Here is a 27,638-nt window from a genome sequence, read left to right on the forward strand (position 1 = left end):
ATAAATATTTTAATTGCCTATTATTTTACGTATATTCATATGTTTTCATTGTTCAGTGAAATAGTCCTTTTATTTTTCAGGTTGACAGCTGGCTGACGTTATTTTTGGTTTGCTGCTGGCGGCAAATTTAAGTTTGGTGTTTTTCATAAATACAAGGACTCAAATAGATGTTGAGTATTTTACTTAAAAGTAACGTCTTTTTTTCGGAGTTCAAAATGTTTTTGTTGCATGCAGAAATGTAATTTCATTTTCTCTGCAGGAGTTCATCAATTTCATAAATGCAACACATTATAGTTTGTTTATACATAGCATAAAGGCAAAACAAAACGTTGTATGCAGTGTTATTTCATTTTAAATGTCAAGCGGGTTTTGCGGCTCCCAGTGTTTTCTTTTCTGTGGGAAACGGGTCCAAGTGGCTCTTTCAGTGGTAAAGGTTGCTGACCCCTGCTCTGGTACCTCGTGCCTGATGGTAGGCTGTCAGAGAGATGGTTGGACAGATGGGAGGGATCACAATCAAAGTGCACCCCTCTCTGATACGGAGATGAGACTGGCTTCCTCAATTACCCTGTTACATGTAGCAGAGATTGAGAGTTCCCTGCTCTGAAAGTGTTTACATTTCGATGGGTCAGACATGGCTTTAGATTTATTTATCACGTGTACATGTATCATTTCTGTTAACAAACAGCACAACCTAATGGTGTGCTGGAGTCAGCCCACCAAGCAACGCCACTCATCCTGGTGCTAACACAACGTGTCCCAATGTTCAACAAAACAACGCAAGCAGCAAGGACAAAAACAACAAAGCAAAATAAAACAAGACTTCAACAGTAAAACAAGCTCCTGTCCTGCCCACCCTCCCACTCGTGCACACAGAAATGCCTCCAGCACCAGGATAGGCTACCTCCAGGCCTTCCGTCATTCTCTCAGACTCACAGACACTTGGCCTCTAACTTCCAGTCCTTGGCCTGAACTTGCAGAATTAATCTTCAGTCCAGTACTATCAGACCTTGGTGGGAATTGTGGATCTTTACAGAAGTTAATGAAAATAGAGGGCAAGATGTTCAAGAGGATAATAGATACTCTGAATGTGTAGGAAATGAAGCAATATGGATTGTATGGAGGCAGAAGAGATTTAATTTCATTTGGGGTTGTGTTAAGCATGGACAGTCTCAAAGCCAAAGTAAATTTATTATGGAAGTACATTTATGTCACTATATATTACCTCGAGATTCATTTTTTGCAGGTGTTTACAGGAAAATAAGGAAGTTCAACAGAATTTATGAGAACTATACATAAACAAAGATTGACAAATAACCAATGTGTAAAGGAAGACAAATTGTGCAAGTAAAGAAAAATAACACTGAGAACATGAGTTGTAGAGTCCTTGATGTAGGTTGTAAGTTGCGCTGAGTGAGTTATCTTCCCCAGTTGAAGAGCAATAACTGTTCCTGAATCTGGTGGTGTGGGTCCCACGGCTCCTGAACCTCCTTCCCAACGGTAAGAGAGAAAAGAAGACATGACCTGTATGGTGCGAGTCCTTGACAGTACGTTCTGTTTTCTTGTGGAAGCACTCCTTGTAAATGAGCTTAATGGTGACCAACAATGATCTATTTTTCTAGGCTCTATATTCCTTATTCATCGCTATTGTGCCAGTCTGGTACAGGCAGGGCAGTGATGTCACTGACGGTACCTCCCCACTCTAGCAGCCTGCGGTCAGTCCTGACTGTGACTGAATTCTGTACCCTCCCCTGTATGGGTTTCTCCCACATGCCCCGATTTCCTCTCAGATCCCAGAAAATTGGTAGGTCAGTTCAATCCTGACCACAGCTGGAGTCTGGACCTCCCCCCACATGGCTTTCACTAGGGTGCTTGAGTTTCCTTGCAATTCCTGAGAATTTGTAGGCCTGTAAAGTAACCATTGATGTAGGTAGTTAGAGTTAAACAAGTGGAGTGACGGTCAAGTGAGGGTACACACTGTAGCAGGGCAGGGAAATAAGGACAAGGCAGGGTGATTGCTTCCCTGGGAGATAGCATGGACTTGGTGGGATGAATGTCCTCGGTCTGTGCCATTATCGTCATCGTCTGGTTTGGTACAGCTTCCCCTCACAAACAGCTGAAAGCTACAGAGAACTGTCAGGTCAACAGAAAGGGCCATTCGCTTCGGTCTACCATCTCCTCAGGACTTGTACGTGTCTAGGACAAGGAAGCAGGCAGGAAAAATAATTGTAGGCACGACTCACCCAGAAAAATGCCTTTTCCAAAAGCTCCCTTTTATAGAGCTGTAGGGTTTTTAAAACAGCAATATCATGCTATCTTAAAAGTTTCTTCCCTTGAGGAATTAAACTGATAAGTCATTCTAATTGCCCCCCACCCCCTTGATCTATTAACCCCATCACTGCACTTTAAACTCTTTAAAACCCATTTTATGATGCTGTTTACTTCATCAGAAAGACCATAAGACCATATGGTCTTACATCACCCTAAGACCATAAGGCATAGGAACAGAATTAGGCCATTCAGCCCATCGATTCTGCTCTGCCATTCTAGTCCCACTGACCTGCACCTCCATATCCCTCCAAACCCCTCTCATCCATATACCTGTCCAATTCTTGAAAGATCATTCCTAATGCCTCCACAATCACTTCAGTTACCTCTTTCAGAATCCTGGGGGTGGGGTAGACCATCTGGTCCAGTTGACTTATCTACCTTCAGATCTTTCAGTTTTTCAGGCACCTTCTCCCTAGTAATGGTAACTGCACGCACTTCTGCCCCCGACGCTGTCAAACCTCTGACATACTTCTGCGGTCTTCCACAGCGAAGACCGATGCAAAATACTCATTCAGTTTATCCGCCTTTTCCTTGTCTCCCATTGCTGTCTTCGAGCACTGTCCCTGTGGAGTTTTCCCGCTCTCACTGTGACCCCTGGATGGTTTCCCACATGACACACATTGATAGAAGGCGCAGAGTCAAGTAAAGTCAAGTCGCTTTTTATTGTCGTTTCAACCATAACTGCTGGCACAGTACACATTAAAAATGAAACAACGTTCCTCCAGGACCCTGGTGCTACATGAAACAACACAAAACTACACTAGACTCCAGACCTACATGGGACTACATGAAGTGTACAAAACAGCGCAAGACAGTACAATAATTAACAAACAGGACAATAGGCACAGAAAAGGGCAAATTACAATATAATAAATGATGTAAATGTAAACAATGTTTTATCAGGAATTGAGAAAGAAATGAGCAAAATTTGGAAAGGGAGTGGAACGTGTTGGTCTTCATTAGTCGGGGGTTGAGTACGAGAGCTGTGAGGTAACGTTCGAACTCAGGTTAGACCTTGGGCCATCTGCTGCTCCCGATACCGGCCCCTGTTACTTTGGGGTCTGTTTCGCTGAGTACTTCTACTCCGTCCGCAAAAAGAAAAGTGGGGCTTCCTGGTGGCCAGCCATTTAAATTCTTATCCCCGTTCCCATTCCGGCAAAGCTGTTCACGGCCTCATCCTCTGCCACTTAGAGGCCGCTCTCAGGTTGGAGGAGCAAGACCTCAGGTTCCTTCTAGGTAGCCTCCATCCTGATGGCATGAACGTCAACTTCTCCGGCTTCTGGTAATTTTCCCCCACCCCCTGACCCTCTTCAGGCCGTCAGGTCGGAGGCTACCTTGACGGAATATGAGGTCTTGTTCTTCTTTTTCTACCCCCCCACTTTGGCCTCTTACCTCTTCTCCTCACCTGCCTATCACCTCCCCCTGGCATTCCTCCTCCTTCCCTTTCTCCCATGGTCCGTTCTCCTCTCTTATCATATTCCCTCTTCTTTATCCCTTTATCTTTTGCACCTCCCAACTTTGACTTCTTCTCACTTTTTTAAATAAAGGGACCAGTCTCCACCCAGTACTCCAGGTCTGACCTCAATAACAACTGTACAATTATAAAAACATTTCCCAATTTCTAAACACCAAACTTCCGGAAGTAATGTCTTGCTCATTCTTATATCTCTTAGTTTTGAGGCTGGTTGTGAACTTCCAGCTTGAATGTCTCAAACTCCGATGGAAGTTGTTAAAATTATGAAGGGCACAGGTAGGGTGGACAGTCCCTAGGATAGTATTGTCAACCATCGGAGCCTTCTGCTTTTAAGGCTAGAGTGGGGAAGTTTATTCCGTGCAGAGAGTGGCAAATGGCTGGAACAGGTTCCGAGGTTTAGTGACGGAAGCAGGCATTTTGGTGGCGTTTAAGAGGCTTATGGATAGATGTAAGAAGCTGAAGGTGATGGATGATACACAGGCAGCTAAAGTAATTAAAGACCTCCCCAGACGTTCTCTCTTCTCCCCTCGCCAACTGGGCAAAGACACAAAAGCATGAAAGCCCGAACCACCAGGGTCAAGGGCAACTTTTACTCCACTGCTGACTCTTGAACTGATAGGGTGAACTCTTCACCTCACAATCTACCCTGTCGTGATACTGCACTTTATTATTTTCCTGCACTTCACTTTTATGGCAGCTTCTGCAGTGTTACTGTTTTTCCAGTTCAATGATTTGACGTATGAACAATATGCAAGACAACCTTTTCACCGTAACTTGGTATATGTGACAATAGTAAACCAGTGTAACACAATCTAATGCAATTTAGAATAAATTGGCATCAAGAACAGAAAAACATTGTGGGCCAAATGGCCTGACCCGAACTGTATTGTTCTCTGCTCTACGTTCTAGCTCATCCATCGCATCCCAAGTGATAGGTTATATGTCAAACTAAATATCAAAAGACTACAGTTGCTTATTGAGAAAGTAAGGAGGCATGGGATCCAAGGGGACATTGCTTTGTGGATCGAGAACTGGCTTGCCCACAGAAGGCAAAGAGTGGTTGTAGAGAGGTCATATTCTGCATGGAAGTCAGTGACCAGAAGAGTGCCTCAGGGATCTGTTCTGGGACCCCTACTCTTCGTGATTTTTATAAATGGCCTGGATGAGGAAGTGGAGGGTTGGGTTAGTAAATTTGCTGATGACACAAAGGTTGGGGTTGTTGTGGATAGTGTGGAGGGCTGTCAGAGGTTACAGCAGGACATCGGTAGGATGCAAAACTGGGCTGAGAAGTGGCAGATGGAGTTCAACCCGGATAAGTGTGAGGTGGTTCTTTTTGGTAGGTCAAATATGATGGCAGAATATAGACACTTGGCGGTGTGAGAATCAGGGAGATCTTGGGATCTGAGTCCGTAGGACACTCAAAGCTGCTGTGTAAGTTGCCTCTGTGGTTAAGAAGGCATTCAGTACTTTGGTCTTCATCAATTGTGGGATTGAGTTTAAGAGCCGAGAGATAATGTTGCAGCTATATAGGACCCTGGTCAGACCCCACTTGGAGTACTGTGCTCAGTTTGGCCACTTCACTACAGGAAGGATGTGGAAACCATAGAAAGGGTGCAGAGGAGGTTTACGAGGATATTGCCTGGATTGGGGAGCATGCCTTTTGAGAATAGGTTGAGTGAACTCGGCCTTTTCTCCTTGGAGCGACGGAGGATGAGAGGTGACCTGATAGAGGTGAATAAGATGATGAGAGGCATTGATCATGTGGATAGTCATTTTTTCCAGGGCTGAAATGGCTAACACGAGAGGGCATAGTTTTAAGGTGCAGGGGAGTAGGTACAGAGGAGATGTCAGGGGTAAGTTTTTTATACAGAGAGTGGTAAGTGTGGAATGGGCTGCCGGCGACGGTGGTGGAGGTGGAAACGATAGGGTCTTTTAAGAGACTCCTGGATAGGTACATGGAGCTTAGAAAATAGAGGGCTATGGGTAACCCTAGGTAACTTCTAAGGTAAAGACAAGTTTGGCATAGTTGTGTGGGCCGAAGGGCCTTTGTTGTGCTGTAGGTTTTCAATGTTTCGATGTTTTGATGCTGGGAATCTGAAATAAAAAGAGAAAATGCTGAAATACTCAGCAAGTGAGGTAGTGTCTGTGGAGAGAGAAAAACAGGGCTAACACTTTAGATCAAGGTTGTTTTTCTCTTTCCCAGTTCAGGGAAAGGGCCTTCGACTTGCAATTCCTGTACTCTCCCTTCACAGATGCTGTCTGGCCTGTTCAGTATTTCTAATACTTTCAGGAGATCAAATAACTCTTGATTTCAAATTCCATAAAACCATTTTCCTTCAGGCGTTAACTTTTCCAATGTGGATTCACTCTGCAGCCTTTCTTGGAAACTGAAATATTTGGTAAATCGGTAAATTGTTTTATTATTGCTGTATGTGAAAAATTTAGTTTTGTAAGCCATACATAAGATGTTTAAATTGCAGTGACGTAATCGGGTAGTCCAAGGGAAAGCAATAACAGAATGCGTAATGAAGTGTCGCAGTTACAGAGAAACTGCATCACAGCATAAAGTGAAAACATAAAGTGAAAACCAAAGTTAAGATTTATCATCAAAGTTCATACTGTATATGTTACCATATACAACCTTGAGATTTTTTTTTGCTGGTATTTACAGGAAAATAAAGAAATGTACGATAAAATATACAGAGTATGCTGTACGTGTAACCAGTTGTGCAAATAGCCAATGTGCGAAAGAAGACAAATTGTGAAAATGAAGAAGTAAATTTCACTGAGGACACAGGTTGTTGAGTCCTTGGAAGTGAGTCTGTAGAGTCAGCCTCTGCACAGTGCTGTGCATCGAGAATTGTTCACAACAATCATTCCTTCCAGCTGCCATTTTCTCTCTTAAGATATACAACAGCTAAGTTCAACTCCAGAGTTGACTGTAATTGGTTTTGTAGTCTCTTTTGGGCTGTGAAGAAAGCAGTATCATTTTTCCCAGCTATACCATCCGGAATTAATCTAGTTCTACCCAAAAAGGCTGTAAGTTACCATTGAAGCTTTCAGGAAAATTGAGGGAAATGCTCGAGTCACTGCCGAGCATTTCGCCATTCATTGTACAGCACATAGCAGATGAATAACACTGTCAATGAGGAAACTACACTTATGGAACCGTCGACACACAAGAGATTCTGCAGACGCTGGAAATATAGATTAACACACACAAAATGCCGGAGGAGCTCAGCAGGTCAGGCAGAATCTATGGAGAGGAATAAATAGTTGATGTTTTGAGCTGAGGCCCTTCGTCAGGAAGGGTCTCACAGCCTGAAACATTGACCACTTATTCCCCTCCAAAGATAATGCCTAACCTGCTGAATTCCTCCAGCATTTTGCCTCTGGAACTGTGAATTCATTAACATAAACTGCTTGGAAAGCAAATGCTGCTGCTAGCACTATTGCACTTTTCGTGCGTCCATTATTTTAATTGGAAAATGGAATATTTGTTCTTTTCTCCCCCCGGAGAAACTGGATTTACCCAAACTCTAAAAGTATAGCTTAGAGTTGCATGGCAGTGTATCTGGTGATCACCGATCGGTGTTCAATTCCCGCCACTGCCTGTAAGGGGTTTGTACGTTCTCCCCGCGAGCGTGTGGGTTTCCTCCGGGTGCTCCGGTCCCCTCCCACATCCCAAAGGTGTACGGGTCAGTAACTACGTTGACCCTGGAAGCGTGTCGATGTTCACAGCGTCCTCCAGCACGTCCTCAGACTGATGGCCATTGACACGAAAACGAGACGTTTCGGTGTTTTGAAGTGTATGTGACAAAATCGAGCTTTCTTTAAAGATTCTTTAACCTTTAAGAAGTTGATAGGGAGTTCAGAAGAGAAAGGCAGTGACTGAAATGCTCTTCTATTCTGCTTCCCCTTATTGATTTAGCATGTCCTGGTGTAATGAAGTGATCTGTATGGATGGTATGCAAGACAAGTTTTTCACTGTGCCTGAGTAATAATCCAATTTACTGATCTATGTATTTACTTACTGATACAGTGTGCAGAAGCTCTTCTGGTCCTTCAAGCCACACTGCTCTAGCAACCCCTGACAAACCCAATTAACCCTAAGCTAATCACGGGACCATTTACAATGTCCAATTAACCTAGTCTACCAGAGCACCCAGGCATTCCCTGGGGAGGACGTACCGTCTCCTTACGGATGGTGCCAGAATCGAACTCCAAACTCTGGAATGCCCCATGTTGCATCAGCTGGACAGTCTCATTGCTTTCCCCATTTCAACGAGTTTGTTTCCTGTTTCTTTTCAGCTTGGACGCGCACCAGGAATCGGGTCGGCAATGAGCCACAGATCCCAAGAGCGAGGAGGCACCCTCCCACCTGGGTAGGTTACCGTCCCGTCCCGGAGGTCTTCGTGCATGGCCTCTGCCGCGTGTCGGCGTGACAACCGTGGAGCGCAGGCGAGGGAAGGCGTGACGGTGGTTGACCAGGAGCCTGGAGGAGCCTCACTGCCTGCTAATCTGCCAGATGTGAGTGAGGAGTCTTCGGAGAGGCTTCTGTTCACCTTCAGAGTCGGTGTCTCTCAGGGCCCAAGTCCTTGGTGCAAGCCGCACCTCTGATGACTCTGTGGGGCAGAGTCGACCATGGATGTTGCATCCTAGCTGTCTAGGTTTGTTAGCCAGGACAATACAATATGGAGAGCAAGCTCCCCATCTCCACGTATCTGACAAACCCAAAGGAGTGGTAGAGACCGATGCACCAGCAGCATCGCAGGAGTTGCCAGTCAGCGTTGAGCTCAACGTAGGACTGCTTTAGGGGCTCCGGCTCCAGGTTTTCACTCAGGATTTACTCTTGAAGCCTTCCCCCTGAGTGGGTATGGCCACAAGGCAGCGGAGGTTTGGGATCAAAGTTTTCCTTCTCCTAGATGGTGCTAACCACGGCTGATAAGCCCCAACTGCCTGAAGTGACTGGATTTAATGCGCCAGTGATCCACCTTTGCCCCTTCTCCTGTCAGTAACAACAGTTCTGCTGGTATTAGTAGCTGAGCCACACGTGAAAGCCAGGAGCTGGATATGGTTGGCAGAGGCTATTTGAGGAGCCCTTTACCACATTGAGCATAGAGCATTGAACAAAGAACACAGAATAGAGAACAGAGAAAAGAACATACGAGGGGTGATTGATAAGTTCATGGCCTAAGGTAGAAGGAGTCAATTTTAGAAAACCTTGCACACTTATTTTTCACCATAGTTCCCTCCTACGGTCGTGGAGCATACGGATCTTGGACCTCCAGAAAGTGTCCACCGCAGGGGTGATTGATAAGTTTGTGGCCTAAAGTAGAAGGAGATGAGTTATACAGCTCTCGCTACATGCACATGCAGTTCAACTCTGAGTGATTATGCAGAAAGTTTGAAGTTAATAACTCATCTCCTTCGACCTCAGGCCACCAACTTATCAATCACCCCTGCCGTGGACCACTTCTGGAGGTCCAAGATGCCGACTTCCACAAAGAAGGGATCCGTACGCTCCACGACCGCTGGGCTAAGTGTGTAAATGTAGGAAAAATAAATGTGCTTGGTCTTCCAAAACTGACTCCTCTACCTTAGGCCACGAACTTATCAATCACCCCTCGTAGAACAGTACTGGCCCTTCAGCCCACGATGTTGTTCCGACCTTTTAACCTACCCTCAGAGCAATCTCACCCTCCCCTCCATTTTTCTATCATCCTTGTGCCTATCTAAAAATTTCGGAAATGCCACTAATGTTTTTCCTTCTGCCACCATCCCTGGCAGGGCGTTCCACTCACCCACAAAAAAAAACTTAACTTTGACACCACCCTCCCTAATACATTCTTCTGAACTTCTTAAAACTATGCCCCCTATATTAGCCATTTCTGCCCTGGTAAAAAGTCTCTGGCTGTCCACTTGAGCTCAGCCTCTTAATCCTGTACATCGATGTCATCTCACCTCTCATCCTCCTTCGCTCCAAGGAGAAAAGTCCTACCTCCCTCAACCTACCCTCATAAGACTTGCTCTCTAGTCCAGGCAGCACTCTGGTAAACATGAAGCAACACGCACAGCACGCTGGAGGAACTCAGCAGGTCGGGCAGCATCCGTGCAAACGAGCGGTCAACGTTTCGGGCCGAGACCCTTCGTCAGGACTGAAGGGGGAGGGGGCAGGGGCACCATAAAGAAGGTGTGGGGAAGGAGGGGAGGAGAAGGCTGGCGGGTGCCAGGTGAAAAACCAATCAGAGGAAAGATCAAGAGGTGGGGGAGGGGAAGCAGGGAGGGGATAGGCAGAAGAGGTGAAGAAGGAATGTAAGGGGAAAGCACTATGGGTAGTAGAAGAAGGCAGAATCATGAGGGAGGTGATAGGCAGCTGGAGGAGGAGGCAGAGTGAAACTGGGATGAGGGAAGGGAGAGGGAGGGAATTACAGGAAGTTGGAGAATTCGATGTTCATACCAAGGGGCTGGAGGCTACCCAGACGGTCTATGAGGTGTTGCTCCTCCAACCTGAGTTTGGCCTCATCATGGCAGTAGAGGAGGCCATGTATGGACATATCTAGATGGGAATGAGAGGCAGAGTTGAAGTGGGTGGCAACCTGTTAAACCTCCACTCTCCCATCAATTCTCTCCAGATCCCCCTTCCCACCGATGCACTGGGGGCAATTTACAGCACCAATGTCTTACTGACCCCCAGGAGTCAGGATGTCGGAGGAAACCGGAGAACCCAGGGGAGCCCACGTGGTCATGGGGAGAACTTGCAGACTCCACACAGACAACATCTGAGGTCAGAGTTGACCCTGGGCGTCTGGTCCAGTGAGGCTGCCGTTCTGTTAGGCATGCCATCTTACCGATCCTAGTTTCCAGAAAAACAATGGAACCATCATACCCCTCCCTCAGGTGGGCAAGTTGTTCCTTCCTTAGTGTCTGCAACAGTCCTTCCAGAAAGTTCCTCCTCAATCTGCATTCAAGTGGCACGTGCCAGATTTCAGCTTACTGCCTTGTCAGCTAGTGGTTTTGCCAATAATTTACCTCCCTATCATCCTGCCACCCAAGGGTATAGATCCTCTCCCACTTATTTCAAAATAAATCCCTGTTAACTGCAACTGTTCTCAGAGGGACCTTCTTCCTGGGGTGGAAGTGGCTAATGCAAGAGAGTATAATTTTAAGGTGATTGGAGGAAAATTTGGGAGGATGTCCTTTACACAGAGAGTGGTGGGTACTTGGAACATGGGCAGAGAAATGGTTTGGCACTGCCAAGAAGGGCCGAAAGGCCTGTTTCTGTGCTGTAATGTTCTATGGTTCAACGTTGCCAAAGGGGGTGGTGGTAGCGGCAGATACGTAAGGGGCGTTTTAAAAAAAAAATTATATAGGCACGTAGTTGAAAGAAAAATGGATGGCTAAATGGGAGGGAAGGGTTAGATTGATTTCAGAGTAGGTTAAAAAGTCAGCACAACATAATGGGCCGAAGGGCCTCGAATGTAATGTAATGGTCTGTGTTCTATGTAGAGAGGCACAGCAGGTAGAATCGCTGCCCCTTGGCACCAAAGATCCGGGTCCGATCCCGACCTCGTGCGCTGACTGTGTGGAGTTTGCCTGTTCTCCATGCAAACACGTGGGTTTCCTCTGGATGTCCAGGTTTCCTCCCACATCCCAAAGACTTGCGGGAGGGTGTTAGTTAGTTGATTGACTGCTCCTAGCCTGTAGAACCTAGAGGGACTGGGAATGTCAGAATGAAAGTGCAGATTGGTGTAACTATGTTTAAATGTTCTCTTGATGGTTGGCATGGGTTTGTGGGCTGAGGGCCCTGTGTCCAAGCTGTCACTCTGTTCTTCCCTTTATCTCCAGCCTCCAGCCCACAGACCCAGCTGAATTCCAACATTATCGATCTACCAGTTTCCCATTCCTTTCCTCAACCCTCGATCCGCCTGTTTGTGGAGTCTGCCTCTCCTCACAAGACGTCCTTGGCCTTTACTGCCAAACCAAATCGCAGCTCTTTGAGAGTAATTCTGGCACGGAGGGTCCTGAGGAGTTCCTGGTTTGAGTGTTGGCGTCTCATTCGGCAAAGTTCAATTAGTTCCACCCCACCCAAGGCCCTTCGATGTTATCAGGGGAACGGCTACCTTCTTAAGACTGGTAGTCACATTTATCTCTGCTGGAGTTGTCGCACTTGACGATCTATTGATCTGCACAACCCAGCCTTCAGTTTCTAGCCCAAATTAAAGCTCAGCTTTGTTAATTGAGGAGCACATACCAGAGCTAGGCTGTCAGCAAGGATTGGCCCAGGGCCCAGTTTCAAGGCCAGAGGCAACTGACATACCCTAAATAAACTGGTTTAAATCTTTGTCGATTTACAGCTTGCTGTAGCTGAATCTCCGCTCATTGCTTGTGGAGTTCTTCATGGGGAATCAACTGTTTATAATCCTCAGGTATAATCTGATTATCTAGAAATGTCAGTTTGAATCCCACCACAACAGCTACAGAGCTTAAATTAACACACTAAATGCCGGAGGTCAGCAGGTCAGACAGCGTTTATGGAAGTGAATGAGCAGTCAACGTTTCGGGCTGAGACCCTTCTTCAGGATTGGGAAGGAAGGGGGTAGATGCCGGGGGGGGGGGGGGGCGGACAGCTAGGAAGTGATAAAGGGCCAGAGAGGAAGTTGAAATAGTTTAGTCTGATAAATGTGGTGTCAGAAAGCTAGTATCAGTGAAGGGTCAGTAAGCATCAAACTAGCCAGGAAAATACTAAGGGATGCTTGGTAAGTAGAAAGTCCTGATGAAGCATCTCGGCCAAAATGTCGAGCATTCATTCCTTTGCATAGATGCTGCCTGGCCTGCTGAGTTCCTGTGTGTTGCCTTTACAAACTTTTTACTGGGGCCCAAGGACCAGCGTTACAGAAATAATTGGCCGATTAGGTATTTGCACGAATGAACGGGTGTACGGGTGTAACTAATAAAATGTAAAACTGAAACGGAGGTACTTCATTGGCCGAGGGTTTCACTTCCTCTTTGTCGAACAGATTAACACAATTTAGTCACAGCCATAATTGTTCTGTTTGAGGGCCGGGTTATGTAAGAAGCTGTTGCTCATTTGATAATGGTTCTGTTTTTGACCAATCACCGACTACCGTAAACCCCACAGTCACGTTGAACAACGGAGCGCTGGGTGAGGGACTGGAAGGAGAGAAGAATAGTGAATTGATTTTTGTGTGGCGCGCACTAAATGCTGGAAGAACTCAGTAGGGCAGCCAGCGTCTATGAGCTCCGTCAGCATCTTGCGTGTGTGGGGCTTGGAATTCCAGCGGAGCTGCCTGTCTTCGTAGTTGCTCTGTGAGCATCGGAGGAATTTTGTGTCTGCAACTGTGCACGCATGTGATGGTGTGCGTGCACATGAGCGCACATTGACTCATGGAGCACCACTGCCTCGAAACTTGCCCATTTAATCCAGGCTGAGCTGTTACTGCCCCGTCCTTTATGGTGATGAATGGGAAAATAACACAGGCATCACCTATGCCTTCAACATCCCACACATAACAGGGACTGAAGGCACAGTGCCTTGCAACGAGCAACCGCGGTCTCATCGGGTCAACAGGGCGATTGCAGGAGGTGAGTTTTTGCAAACAGGAACTGTTCTGGAGAGGAGGTTACAATTGAACAGGTGCCAAGCGAAGCCAGAAGCATGTGATATAATGGAAAGTTTGGGATTGGCACCAGCCAGATCCTTAAATCATCTTGTCTTGTGTTTCACTCTGCAGCGAGAAGACTTCTAAACCCAGCGGCAGGTCCATTTACGGTGAGTTTTGTCTCGTTCCTCCATCACCAGGTTGTCAAGTGTGGATGCTTGTAGCAGAGAATCTCGAGGGGAAGCTCGGGACCCGAGCAGGGGGTGGGCTGGGGAGAAAGGGAATGGGCGGGATGGCGGCAGTAGCCTTCTGGGCTTGGCCCAGTTGTCTTTTTGTCACCTTGGGGCAAGCCATTTTTCTTTGCTTCGTGGTGGCGTTGTGCTTTCTCACACCAGCACTCGAGGTTCAGTTCCCGCTCTGTCCGTTAGGAGTTAGTACTCTTTCACCGTGACTGCGCGGGTCTCCCCCCTACACTCCAAAGAGGTACGGGGTAGGGTTAGCGAGTTGTGGGCAGGCGATGTGGCACCGGGAGCGTGGCGGCACTTGCAAGCTACACTCAACGCACCCTCGGACTGCGTTCTGTCATTGGCGCAAGCCTCACTTTCTACACTGTATACTTCGATATACACGTGACAAGGTTTGTAAAGGGCTAGCTTCATTCGTCACATATATCAAAGCATTGAAACACACAGTCAAATGTGTCATTTGCGTCGGATCAGATCGATGAGGATTGCACTGGGCAGACTGCAATTGCCGCCACGCTTCCAGCACCAGCATAGCCTGCCCGCAACTCGCTAACCCTGACCCGTACCGCTGTGGATTGTGGGAGGAGACCGGAGCACCTGGAGGAAACGCACGGTGTCACAGAGAGAACTTCCGAGCTCCATACAGGCAGCGGTGGGAATTGAACTCTGATCAGTAATCACTAACTCTTATGCTACTACGCCGTTCTTTAATCTTTGCGCGTCTGCCGGTCGACTGATCGGACCGTGCACATCGTGCGTCTGCCGGTCGACTGATCGGACCGTGCACATCGTGCGTTTGCCGGTCGGCTGATCGGACCGTGCACATCGTGCGTTTGCCGGTCGGCTGATCGGACCGTGCACATCGTGCGTCTGCCCGTCGGCTGATCGGACCGTGCACATCGTGCGTCTGCCGGTCGGCTGATCGGACCGTGCACATCGTGCGTCTGCCCGTCGGCTGATCGGACCGTGCACATCGTGCGTCTGCCCGTCGGCTGATCGGACCGTGCACATCGTGCGTTTGCCGGTCGGCTGATCGGACCGTGCACATCGTGCGTTTGCCGGTCGGCTGATCGGACCGTGCACATCGTGCGTCTGCCCGTCGGCTGATCGGACCGTGCACATCGTGCGTCTGCCCGTCGGCTGATCGGACCGTGCACATCGTGCGTCTGCCCGTCGGCTGATCGGACCGTGCACATCGTGCGTTTGCCGGTCGGCTGATCGGACCGTGCACATCGTGCGTCTGCCCGTCGGCTGATCGGACCGTGCACATCGTGCGTCTGCCCGTCGGCTGATCAGACCGTGCACATCGTGCGTCTGCCCGTCGGCTGATCGGACCGTGCACATCGTGCGTCTGCCCGTCGGCTGATCAGACCGTGCACATCGTGCGTCTGCCCGTCGGCTGATCGGACCGTGCACATCGTGCGTCTGCCCGTCGGCTGATCGGACCGTGCACATCGTGCGTCTGCCCGTCAGCTGATCGGACCGTGCACATTTGCACGGTGACTGTTGGGTTCTGTGCAGTTGTGATCCTGCACAGTGCCTAGTTTTATGTTTGCGTTTCTCCCAGCTGCACATTTGCCTATGTGTTTTGCATGGTCGACTAGTGTAGTGGCCAAGCATATCAGCAGAATAACTTTGTTTGTTCAACAACCGCTGATGACATGCCTTCAAAGTAAGCTGCTTTCCTGCTCAACTGCATCAGGCGAAAGCCAGCCTTAACCATGGCTGCAGGGGTAAATCTTCTGGTTCAGCTGGACCCTGATGCAGGGCTGAGGTTAGGATGGTCCGGACACACACACAACTGTGCACCATCAGGGTGTAAGGGTAAAATACTGAACTTGAAACTGAGGGAACCACAAGTTTTGCAAGGAGTGAAAAGCATATTAAAATAATTCCAAGGCAGAAACAGAAATAAGAACCACGTGCATTTCGTGCAAAGCTATTGGCAGAAACTGTTTTTCACTTGGTAAAAAGAAAAAGTGTAAGTTATGTTCACTTTGTCATCGGTGTCAAAGATGTTATGGTAGGTGGTGGTGATGTAATTGATGGGGCGGTGATGTCATTTGGAGCAACAGACATCATTACGGGTGGTGATGATGTCATTGCAGCTATTATGTCACTGTGGTGGTGATGATGTCACTGTGGTGGTGATGATGTCACATAGCGTTGCAGTGACGTCATTGCTGGTGGCTATGAAGCAATGGCGAATGCTCTCCATGTCGATATGCAGAGTGAGCTGGGGATCCAGGTCCATTACTCCCAGAAATCAGCAACACAAGTAGATATGGTGGCAAAGGTGTGTACTGCATGCCAGGGTTTGTCACTCGGGGCAGTAAAGATATGGGTCAGGAAGGAGTGACGCAGCTCGATGAAACTTTGGGGTATTCTGTGCAGTTTCAGTCACCCCCATTATAGGAACTTACAGAGGCTGCCAAAGACATTCACCAGAATCCTGCCTGGATTAAACAACTTAGACTCACCCGGGTTGTGTTTTCTGCAACAGCAGAGGACGAGGGAATATCCAGTCGTGGCTTGTAAAACTATGAGAGTCACAGATAGACAATATTTTACTCCAGGCTAGAAATATCAAGTATCAGGTAGATAGGGCTGTAAAAAAGTTCACGGGCAGACAGAGTCGTATAGTAAACTCACGGGCAGATAGAGTCGTATAGAGAACTCATGAGCAGACAGGGTTGTATAGAAAGTTCACGAGCAGACAGGGTCGTATCAGCACATTGGCCTTAATAAATCAAAGTATTGAGTACAGGAGCTGGAAAGTGATGCACTATCAATAGCTCTAGGAGACTGGAAGTAGAGTAAATAACGATAGGCTTTCGTTAACAGCAAAACGGAGCACGACCATGTTGAATGACTGTGGGAGGAGCCACAGGAGCAGTCAGCAGAGGGGCATATCCAAACAGATATACATGGTTTACCACAGAAAGTTATGTTGAAGTTGCCTGAGAATTTGGTGAGGCCTGCTTTGTACGCAGTTCTGGTGACCTACCTATAGGAAAGGAATCAATACAAGTGAAAGGATGCAGAGAAAGTTTACGAGGATGATGCCAGGATTTGAGGACCTGGGTTACAGGGAACGGTTGAAAAGGTTCGGACTTTATTCTGTGGACTGTACGAGAATGAAGGGGGGTTTGATAGAGGTACACACGAATATCAGGGGTAGGGGTAGTGTACATTCTCCCCGTGACCGAGTGGGCTTCCTCCCACATTCCAGATGGGTATGGGTTAGGGTCAGTGAGGTGTGGGCGGGCTGGAATCGTGGCAACAGTCGCAGACTGCCCCCAGCACAATCCTCGCTGATCTGACACAAACAACGCACTCCACTGTATGTTCCGGTGTACGTGTGACAAAGAAAGCCCTTCACCTTCGCACGCACCAAGATGCATTATGTAAGAACACTGAGGGTGTGCAGAAGGAGTTAAAAAAGCAGAATACAGAACGTAGTGTCACAGTTACAGAGAAAATGCAAAGCAGGCAGACAAGTAAAGGACAAGGTTCACGTCGAGGTAGACTGTGATATCAAGACTTCCTCTTTGCTGCGTGAGAAGTCCGTTCCTGAGTTTTACGACCGTGGGATAGACGCTGTGCTTGAGCCTGGTGGTGCCCGTTGACTTTCCACCTGACGGAAGTGGGGAGAAGGGAAAACGTCCGTGGGGAGGAGGGGCTCTTGATTCCTTTGGCTGCTTTCCCAAGGCAGGAGGAAGTCTAGAGGGAGCGAGTGGAGGGGAGGCTGGTCTGTGTGGTGGACTGGACTCTCTGCAGTTTCCTGCAGGCACGTGCAGAGCAGTGGCCGCACCAGGCTGTGATGCGTCTGGACTGGATACTTTCGGTGGCGTACTCGTAAAAATCCGCGAGCGGCAACGGACATGCCGAATTTAAGGTCATAAGAACATCAGACCAAAAGATATAGGATCAGAATTAGGCCATTTGGCCCATTGAGTCTGCTCTGCCATTTCATCATGGCTGATCCAATCTCCCTCTCAAACCCAATTTCCTGCCCTCTCCCCATATCCCTTCATGCCCCGACCAATCAAGAATCCATTAACCTCTGCCTTAAAGACTTGGCCTCCACAGCTGCCTGTGGTAAAGAATTCCATGGATTCACCACTCTCTGGCTGAAAGAATTCCTCCTCATCTCCATTCTAAAAGCATTTCCCTCTATTCTGAGGCCGTGTCCTCTGGTCTTAGACTCTCCCACAATAGGAAATTTCCTCTCCACATCAACTCTATCAAGGCCTTTCACCATCTGATCGATTTCCATGAGGTCACCTCTCATTCTTTTGAATTCTAGTGAACACAGGCCCAGAGCTATTCAGTCCTGGAATCATTTCTGTGAACCGCCTTTGAACCCTCTCCCGTTTCAGCACATCCTTTCGAAGATAAGGGGCCCAAAGCTGCTCACAGTACTCAAAAGAGGCCTTACCAGTGCTTTATAAAGTTTCCTTAGCCTTCTGAGGAAGAGGCACTGTGTCGAGCTCAAAATGCTGTAGGAACTTGGTAGGTCAGGCAGCACCTATGGAAAGGAAAGTCGATGTTCCAAGCTGAGATCCTTCATCAGGACTGGCAAGTAGTGACCTTGAGGGATGGCAGTCCGAAGTAGTTCTGTGTAAAGTTTCACAAGAGAAAACGTGCAGATGCTGGAAATCCCAGCAACATACACACAGATCCTGGAGGAACTCAACAAGCCGAGCAGCATCTATAGGAAAGAAGTACAGTTGACGTTTAAGGCCAAAACCCTTTGACAGGACTGGAGAAAAAAAGATGAGGAGTAGATTTAAAAGGTGGCGGGTGGTGGGGGGGGGGGGGGAGAGAGAGAGGCACTCAAGGTGATAGGTGAAACTGGGAGGAGGGGAGATGATATAAAGAGCTGGAAAGTTGATTGGTGGGAGGGATACAGGGCTGGAAAAGGGGAGTTTGATAGGAGAGGACAGAAGGCCATGGAAGAAAGAAAAATGGGGGTGGAGCACCAGAGAGAGGCAATGCTCCAACCACCGGAGGAAGTGGGATCTCCCAGCGGCCACACGTTTTAATTCCACTTCCCATTCCCATCCTGGTATGTCTACCCACGGCCTCCTCTACTGTAGCAATGAGGCTGGAGGAACAACACCTCGTATTCTGTCTGGGTAGCCTCCAACCTGATGGCATGAACATCGATTTCTCAAATTTCTGGTAATGCCCCTTCCCCCTTCACCACTCCCCATCCCTCTTTCCCTCTCTTACCTTATCTCCTTGCCCACCCATCACCTCCCTCTGGTACTCCATCCCCCCTTTTCTCTCTTCCATGGCCTTCTGTACTCTCCTATCAGACCCCCACCCCCAGCACTGTATCTCCTTCACTGATCAACTTCCCAGCTCTTCACTTCATTCCCCCCATCCTTCCTGGTTTCACCCATCACCTTGCGTTTCTCTCTCCCCTCCCCCCATCTTTCAAACCTACTCCTCACCTTTCTTTCCCCAGTCCTGCCGAAGGGTCTCGGCCCGAAACGTCGACAGTACTTTTTTTCCCACTTTTGTGCCACAGGGATCAGCGCTGGGTCCATTGTTATTTGTCGTCTATATCAATGATCTGGATGACAATGTGGCAAATTGTATCTGCAAGTTTGCTGATGATACAAAGATTGGCGGTGTTGAGTTTAATGCAGACAAGTGTGAGGTATTGCACTTTGGAAGGACAAAGCAAGGTAGAACATACAAAGTAAATGGTAGGACACTGAGGAGTGCAGTAGAACAGAGGGATCTGGGAATACAGAAACATAATTCCCTAAAAGTGGCGTCACAGGTAGATAGGGTCATAAAGAGAGCTTTTGGTATATTGGCCTTTATATATCAAAGTATTGAGTATAAGAGTTGGAATGTTATGGTGAGGTTGTATAAGACATTGGTGAGGCCAAATTTGGAATATTGTGTGCAGTTTTGGTCACCGAATTACAGGAGGGATATTAATAAGGTTGAAAGAGTGCAGAGAAGGTTTACAAGGATGTTGCCAGGACTTGAGAAACTTGAGTTACAGAGAAAGGTTGAATAGGTTAGGACTTTATTCCCTGGAGCGTAGGAGAATGAGGGGTGATTTGATAGAGGTGTATAAAATTATGATGGGTATGGATAGAGTGAATGCAAGCAGGCTTTTTCCACTGAGGCTAGGGGAGAAAAAAAAACCAGAGGACATGGGTTAAGGGTGAAGGGGAAAAAGTTTAAAGGGAACACACAGAGAGTGGTGGGAGTGTGGAATGAGCTGCCAGATGAAGTGGTAAATGCGGGCTCACTTTTAACATTTAAGAAAAACTTGGACAGGTACATGGATGAGAGGGGTTTGGAGGGGTATGGGCCAGGTACAGGTCAGTGGGACTAGGCAGAAAAATGGTTCAGCACAGCCAAGAAAGGCCGAAAGGCCTGTTTCTGTGCTGTAATGTTCTATGGTTCTATGCTGCCTGCATTTTCTCCAGCATTTTCTGTGTGTTGCCTGTGTTTAAGAGGGGAGTGTCTGGGATGAGGACTACACTCCTGACAGGAAAGGCTCACACAGGGTTAATCCCTGACTGAAGCCCTGCCCAACGATTAAAGTTATAAAATAACAGGTGGCGAAACCATTCACCTGTTATCTGCAGTGCACTTCCTACTCGTGGCAGAACTCAACCTCCCAGCTCGCGAGAAAAGGCACCTGACATTAAAGGACTAAAGGACAGCTGTGAGAGGAGGCACCCAGGTCAGTAACACTCCATTCCTCATGAGGAAACGATTAAAGTCTAGGTTTGCTCAGTGTTTGGGGAGGCGAGAGTTTTATGAAACTGCTGAAAACAGTCACACCTCACTCCAAACTTTGGACTATTCGGCATAGTAGGGCGGGGTTGGGTTCGGCTTGGTAGTGGTATGACTTTTCATTCCTGCTCGCCATGGGTCGGGAACTTCCAGGCCTTTATCCTGTGGCAGGCAGAGAGGGAGGGTCGTGGCGAGACCTGGGCAGGCTGGAGCTCTCACTTTCCTTCACTGAATAGTGTGTCTTTTGGGGAGAGGTGGCGGAGGTAGAATCAGCCTCGATCCTGTTGCAGTCCAGGTTGCCTGGTTGGAAAGGGCGCACCAGAAAGCACGCGCACGCGCACACAACGCAGGGTTTCCCAATCTGGGGTCCATGGACCTCTCGGTGAATGGTCGGGGTCCACAGCAGAATAAAGGTGGGAACCCCCGGACTAGACAGATGCGCAGTGGGGCCCAGTCCACAGACCATTCTAAAACTACACACAAGTGTGCCCGTGCCCATGCAGTGTAGCTGGATGCACATGACACGCTTACTAACCGGTGCCTGCGCTTTCCTTGGGCGCGACACTGAATGGTTAGGACACCATTCCAACAGGTGCTCGACGGCTGATCCTGAGACCTGAGCCCACATCTCACCAGGGCAGCTGGCAAATTCGAATCCAGGTAATTGAATATAACTGGAGTTTAAGCAGCGCTAGTTTCGGTGGGGGTGACTGTGAAATTGTCGCGAAGATCCAATTGGTCGACTGATCTCCCGGAAGGGAGTGTGATCCCCCACCCTTTCATGAAGCTTGGCCTGTATGTATGTGACTCCAGACCTGCCAAAGTGGAGTTGCTGCCACTCATTGTAAACACTGCAGACTTTAAAATCAGTAAATACCTGGGGGAAAGCGCAGGGAGCATGGAGCATAGAACATGACAGCACAATACAGGCCCTTCAGCCCACAATGTTATTCTGACCTCTTGACCTACTCCAAGATCAATCTAACCCTTGCCTTCTGTATAGTCCTCTACATTTCTATCATCCACCTGCCCACAGAAGAGTAACACACACAAAACTCGGAGAAACTCATCAGGGCAGGCAGCATCTATGGAAAGGAATTCTTCAGGCCAACACCCTTCATCAGGACTCGGGGATTGTACCTATGTGAGAGTTTCTTAAATGTTCCCGACTGTATCTGCCTCTAGCACCACCCCTGGTAGCGAGTCCCAACTGTCTGCATTAAAATAGATCTTACCTATGACATTCCCCATCACAATCATGCTCAAAGATAGTTCAGCCTTGAGGGGCTGGATGGCCTACTGCTGCTCCCATTTTCTTGTGCGTATAATTGTTATTAACACAGGAAGCAGAAAAATGTCACAATAATTTTTTTGGAGGCTCCTGAATTCGGAACTAAGGCACACAACTGCTTTATCGGAAACTGATTATGGGTCTTGTTGATGGTTTATTCCTTTCCATAGATGCTGCTTGACCTAACGAGTACCTTTTTCCAGCTTTTGCAGAATCTCCTGTGTTTATGGTTTACAAATCTGATGGATTGAAGGGAAGTAGCTGTTCCTGAACTGGTGGTGTGGGACTTCTGGCTTCTGTACCTCCTGCGTTATGGTTGTAGTGAGAAGAGGGCATGACCCGGTCAGAGGGGAATCTTGATCATAGATGCCTCCTGTAGATGCTGCCAATGGTGTGACTATGGTGGAGGCCAAGTCCATGTGTATATTTAATGCAGAAGTTGAATGTTTTCTGATTGGTCTGGGCATCCAAGGATATGGCAAGAAGGCAGGTGTATAGGGTCGAATGGGATATGGTATCGGCCATGATGGAATGGCAGAGCAGACTTGATGGGCTGAATGGCCTAATTCTGCTCCTTTGTCTTATGGTGATGGGCCAGGCTGTGTCCTCCTCTCTCTCAGAGGAGCAGAAAGCTATTCCCATGTCTGCAGTTGTTTCTAGGAGCCGCCCCTTCCTCGGTATCTTGGCTCCCGATCTGATTTGTGCTCCAAAGCCCCCCTCTCTGCGCCAGCTTTGGGCAGGGGGAGGTGACGGAGAAGCAGAGATTGTGTTTCTTCACAAAGCTGGCTCTTGCGGTCTGGTCAGGGAACCTCTGCGGCCCCAGCTGAGGCCAGGAACCCAGCAGAAAGGAAAACTTGCACGGTAGTGCAGTAGTTAGCACAATCACTTCACAGAGCAGTCACTGTAAGGAGTCTACCCATTCTTCCCATGATCGCACGGGTTTCTCCCTGGTCTCCTCCCACGTTCTAAAGGCGTACACTATGGGTTAGGGTTAGTGAGATATGGGCACGTTACGCTGGCGCTGGAAGCGAGGCAGAACTTACAGGCTGCCTCCAGCACATTATCACTGATTTGGTTTGACCCAGTTCACTCTATGTTTTGATATGTTGATATCTGAAGCTAATCTTTCATCCTAAATCTATCTGTGGCCAATTAAATGTGTCTCTTGCAGAAGGGGGGGGGGGGTGATAGGCAGATGGAGGAGGGGACAGGGGCAATTGCCATAGTGGCTGGGAGGTTTTTCAAGGGGCAGCAGATGCTGAGATCTGGTAGGACAGGAGGGTGGAGAATAGAATCAGGGGAGGGCAGGTGGGAACAGAAGGTGAGGGGACCCAGTGGGAGGGGTTTGTGGGGCGATGGGCGAATGGAGAGGGTAGAAAGATACAGAGTGAGGGGGCCCATGCAGATCAGGAGCGAGACGAGACACAGAGAGGGAGCACTTGCACCTCTCCTCCGGCTTCCAGACTCCCAGTCGACCAGCCGGCTCTAGAAATCATTTGGAGGTCTGGGATTCGAGGTCTGGTGACTCGAGCCCTGAGTCCACTGTGAGTCCAGTGGGGGAAGTCGAAGCCCGAAATCTCTGCGAGTGCCACTCTGAAGGGTGGGGGGGGGGGGGAGCGGAGACGTTCTGTCCTGCACTTAGAGGACCGCGCGCGTGCATGGGTGGGAGGGAGGAAGGGGGCTTGGTTGTTCTGTTATGTTTTGTGCTGTTGTTGAGGATTGTAGATGTTACATTGGCACTGAAACGCATGACAACACTCGCACACCCTTGGGTTGTGTTGGAGTTAACGCAAATGACCGCGTTTCACTGTATGTTTCAATATACCCGTGATTTTTAAAAAAAATCTGAATCTGTTATCAGGAAATGAGAGCAACAGTTCTGATTTGTGTATTTACCGATTTATTTATTTATTAAGGTACCAAGCAGGATAGGTCCTTCGAGCCACGACGTCAAGCAATCCCCCAATTTAACAATCACGGGACAGTTTACACTGACCAATTAACCGACCGACCGGCACGCCTTCGGACTGTGGGAGGAAACCGGAGCACCCCGAGGAAACCCTCATGGTCACGGGGAGAATGTACAAGCTCCTTCTGGGCAGTGGCGGGAATTTGCTAGAAATTTGCGGGAAATGGCAATTGTTCATTCCTCTCCCTAGACGCCGCCTGACCTGCTGAGCTCCTCCAGCTTTTTGTGTGTGATACTCTGGGTTTCCAGCACCCACAGAATCTCTTGTGTTTGTGATCTTCTGCGGCCTGGCATCGCGGACGGTGAATTCTCCAAACGCCGGTAGCTGCTAGCCCGAGAGGTTCGGCAGTGTTTCAAAAGACAAAGGGAAAGCGGAGGTCGGGCTCAGAGACGTCCCTGTGATAACTGGCCCTGCCCTTGCCAGAGAGGGAGGGCTCAGATGGTCCGGTTTTGCAACTTTGACGCTGGAATTTGCACAACTCTCCTTGACGTATGCGAAGTGGTCCGTGCTGTGATTTACTCTGCACTGTCGCAGGGTGAAGACTTTAGAGAGGTGGGGGTGGGGGTGGAGGGTGGTCAGATTGAAGGAAGCAGCAGCCACAGGTTGCTCAGCGCCTGGTGTGCGGACGTGAACGGAGAAGGGCAGGGTGAGCCGTAATGAGGCTCTGCCTCACCTGTAGCTGCAACAGCCACTCCCTTTCCAAGAATCTGTTGATATTTCTCTCACCAGGACTTTTACTCACTGCTTTCATTTTGATTTGCAGAGCAGAGGAAGAAATATTCCAACACCAACTTCATAATGGACGATCACTCCCAGTACTACGTGAATGTAAGTCACCGGCCTCTCCGCTGTCAACTTCAATCCAAAGCTGAGCCAAACAGAAAGCTGCTCTTTCTAAAATCTGGGTATCGTTGACCATACTTCCCTGTGACGTATGCAGAAATTATAATTGCTGCATGTCTCCCTCTACATTCGCAGCACAGTACTGCACAGGAGCCGGCCCACAGCGCAGGCGCCGAACACGATGCCGAATCTCTTCTGCCTGCATGCGATCCGTCTAAAATCCATTCCCTGCCTATTCTGCCGAATGGCTTTTTAAACACCGCAACTGCATCTGCTTTCAGCAAGACCCCTAGCAGCCTGTAGGGACACTCGCCACTCTCTGTGTAAAATAAAAACTTGCCACCATCCCCCCCCCACCACTCCCGCTATATCTCCTTCGAACTTTCTCTTTCTCACCCCCATATCTGCTTCTCACCATCACTGTATGCCTTCTAGTATTAATAAAAGATACTGGCTGTCTATCCTAACTAAACCCTTCATAATCTTATAAACCTCTATTATGTCTCCTCTCAGCCTCTGGCGCTGTAGATAAAACAACCCACATTTGCCTAACCTCTCCTCATAGAACACGTCCTCTTATCCAGGCAACATCATGGATGTTGAAAACATCAGCTGAAAACATCTTCAAAAGGCGGTGCCCTCTTCTCACTGCTACCATCAGGGAGGCAGTACAGGAGCCTGAAGGCACACACTCAGCGATTCAGGAAGAATTTCTTCCCCTGTGCTGTCAGATTTCTGAACAGTCCTTGAACCTGTGAAACATCACCTCACTATTCCTCTTTTATACTATTTTCTTATTTATTTCAATTGTAGCTTCATGCCTTGCACTGTCCTCTTGCCAGAAAACAACAAATTTCACAACATATGTCAGTGAGATAATAAAACTGATTCTAATTCTGAACTGCTTCTATACCCTCTCCAAAGTCTCCACCTCCTTCCTGTGATAGGGCGACGAGAACTACACTAACTGTGGCTAACCCATGTTTTGTTCACCATTAATTCAATATGCCCACTTAAAGTTTGTCTGCACCATTCATGTTTCTGCCCCGAACAGTACAACCTTTATCTCAACATCTTCCCGATAGTCTCCTCTCCTCACCATCCCAATGTGTCTCACTTGGACCTTACTTGTCTTACTGCTGACAGCACCTGACCACCTTTCCCCTGGGTCCTGGCGAGGAGACCCAGACTGTGGAAGAGTCCATTAAGAAGCTGAAGAGCTTAGACAGCAAGGGAAGGATCTGGACACAGGAAATGTTGCTGCAAGTCAACACATCGGCCGTCAGCCTGGTGGACATCGAGTCCAAGGTAGGCTGCCTCGGTGGGGGAAGAGACCTGAACTTTGCTGATCTGTGTAGCCTTACTGGTTGGACCAGTTCCAGTGAGGTAGCTATGGAGTTGGTCCAGTTGGGAAGGACATAATGGCCATTGGGTACGGGACAAGGTGGGGCTTATAGCCGCCATCACCAAACCATTTTTCCACGGTGTAGCGGTCAGTGTGAGATTCATCACTCGCCCTTCTCTGTACGTTCTCCCTGTGAGCGTGTGGGTTTTCTTGGGGTGTTCCGGTTTCCTCACACGTTCCAGAGACATGCGACGGATTAGTAAATCGTGAGCATGCTACATTGGTCCCAGGAGCATGTGAGCATGTAAGCAAGGCGTTGATGTAAGTAACCCATTTTCCCGTATGTCTTGACGTACAGGTGACAAGGAAGGATACTCTTTCATCTCAGGATATAAGGATAGACTTCTCCTGTTCCTTCTTTAGCTTAAGGAACACTTTGCTGTACCGGCCGCATAGACTTTAACTCCCTTCATATCCGAGCAGGTATAAACCTACACTGCTGATTCCAATGAGAAGGTTATAAAGACAAAACCAGGTCTGCTGAAGCTGTTTGATGAAGATAAACAACAGAATCATTGGGGGTCGTGACACATTGTACACTGTACTCAATAACTGTACCCACTGGGATTCCATTCAAGGGCCGCCCGCCCTTGTGGTCCTTCATGTTTCGATGTACGTGAGACAAAGAAAGCTCATCTTCAAGTCTTTATTTCTGATTGGGTTTGGTTTAGGATGAGCTGGAGACATACCCGCTGATGGCTATTCAACATTGTGACTCTCTGCTGAACAACTGGCGATACAATTCCATTCTCATCCTGATCTGCAAGGAGGCTGACCAAGCCAAGCCCGATATCCACTTCTTCCAGTGCTCTGAGGTCGGGGTGAGTACGTGTGCCTTGATAAGGAAGGACTGCCAACCTCTCTCTCTTAGAGGGTAGATGGAGGAGGGTGGGATGGGTGATTCTAGATGAGTAAACACGAGGAAACACGCTGGAAATTTAAACAACACACACAAAATGCTGGTGGAACGCAGCAGGCCAGGCAGCATCTATAAGGAGAAGCACTGTCGACATTTTGGGCCGAGACCCTTCGTCAGGACTAACTGAAAGGAGAGATACTAAGAGATTTGAAAGTAGTGGGGGGAGGGGAAATGCGAAATGATAGGAGAAGACCGGAGGGGGTGGGGTGAAGCTGAGAGCTGGAAAGGTGATTGGCGAAAGTGATACAGAGCTGGAGAAGGGAAAGGATCATGGGACGGGAGGCCTCGGGAGAAAGAAAGGGGGAGGAGGGAAGCACCAGAGGGAGATGGAAACCAGGTAGAGTGATGGGCAGAGAGAGAAAAAAAAACAAACATGTCAGGGATGAGGTAAGAAGAGGAGGAGGGGCATTAACAGAAGTTAGAGAAGTCAATGTTCATGCCATCAGGTTGGAGGCTACCCAGCCGGTATATAAGGTGTTGTTCCTCCAACCTGAGTTTGGATTCATTTTGACAGTAGAGGAGGCCATGTTACATTTGCTTCATAACATTACTAGGTGAAAGATCTTCTTCCCACAAAGTTCAAAGTAAATTTATTAACATATATCACATATATATCATCATATACTACCCTGAAATTCATTCTCCTGCAGTCAATCACAGCAGAAGATAGAAATTCAATGGAATCAATGAAAAACTGCATGCAAACAAATATTGACAAAGAATCCAATGTGAAAAGAAGACTAACTGTGCAAATATATTAATAATA

The 27,638-nt window shown here is 48.1% G+C and overlaps 1 protein-coding gene across 7 annotated transcripts in view; it reads left to right on the top strand.

Annotated features, from left to right (window-relative positions):
- LOC132383137 (epidermal growth factor receptor kinase substrate 8-like protein 1) overlaps nt 1-27,638 on the top strand; it is a 97,605-nt gene that overhangs the window by 27,219 nt on the left and 42,748 nt on the right. For 2 of the 7 annotated variants that reach the window (XM_059953969.1, XM_059953968.1), the window contains exons 2-6: nt 8,114-8,187; nt 13,558-13,595; nt 24,469-24,533; nt 25,695-25,856; nt 26,625-26,774. In XM_059953969.1, the coding sequence (XP_059809952.1) occupies nt 8,144-8,187; nt 13,558-13,595; nt 24,469-24,533; nt 25,695-25,856; nt 26,625-26,774 (459 nt within the window). In that variant the 5' untranslated portion in view covers nt 8,114-8,143. Of the gene's footprint in view, nt 1-8,113; nt 8,333-13,557; nt 13,596-19,091; nt 20,392-24,468; nt 24,534-25,694; nt 25,857-26,624; nt 26,775-27,638 lie in introns of those variants that run through there. The other 5 variants (XM_059953970.1, XM_059953971.1, XM_059953972.1 and 2 more) reach the window with 5 other exon arrangements.

This window comes from Hypanus sabinus, chromosome 29, assembly GCF_030144855.1.
Source record: "Hypanus sabinus isolate sHypSab1 chromosome 29, sHypSab1.hap1, whole genome shotgun sequence".
In the NCBI taxonomy this organism is placed as follows: Eukaryota; Metazoa; Chordata; class Chondrichthyes; order Myliobatiformes; family Dasyatidae; genus Hypanus; species Hypanus sabinus.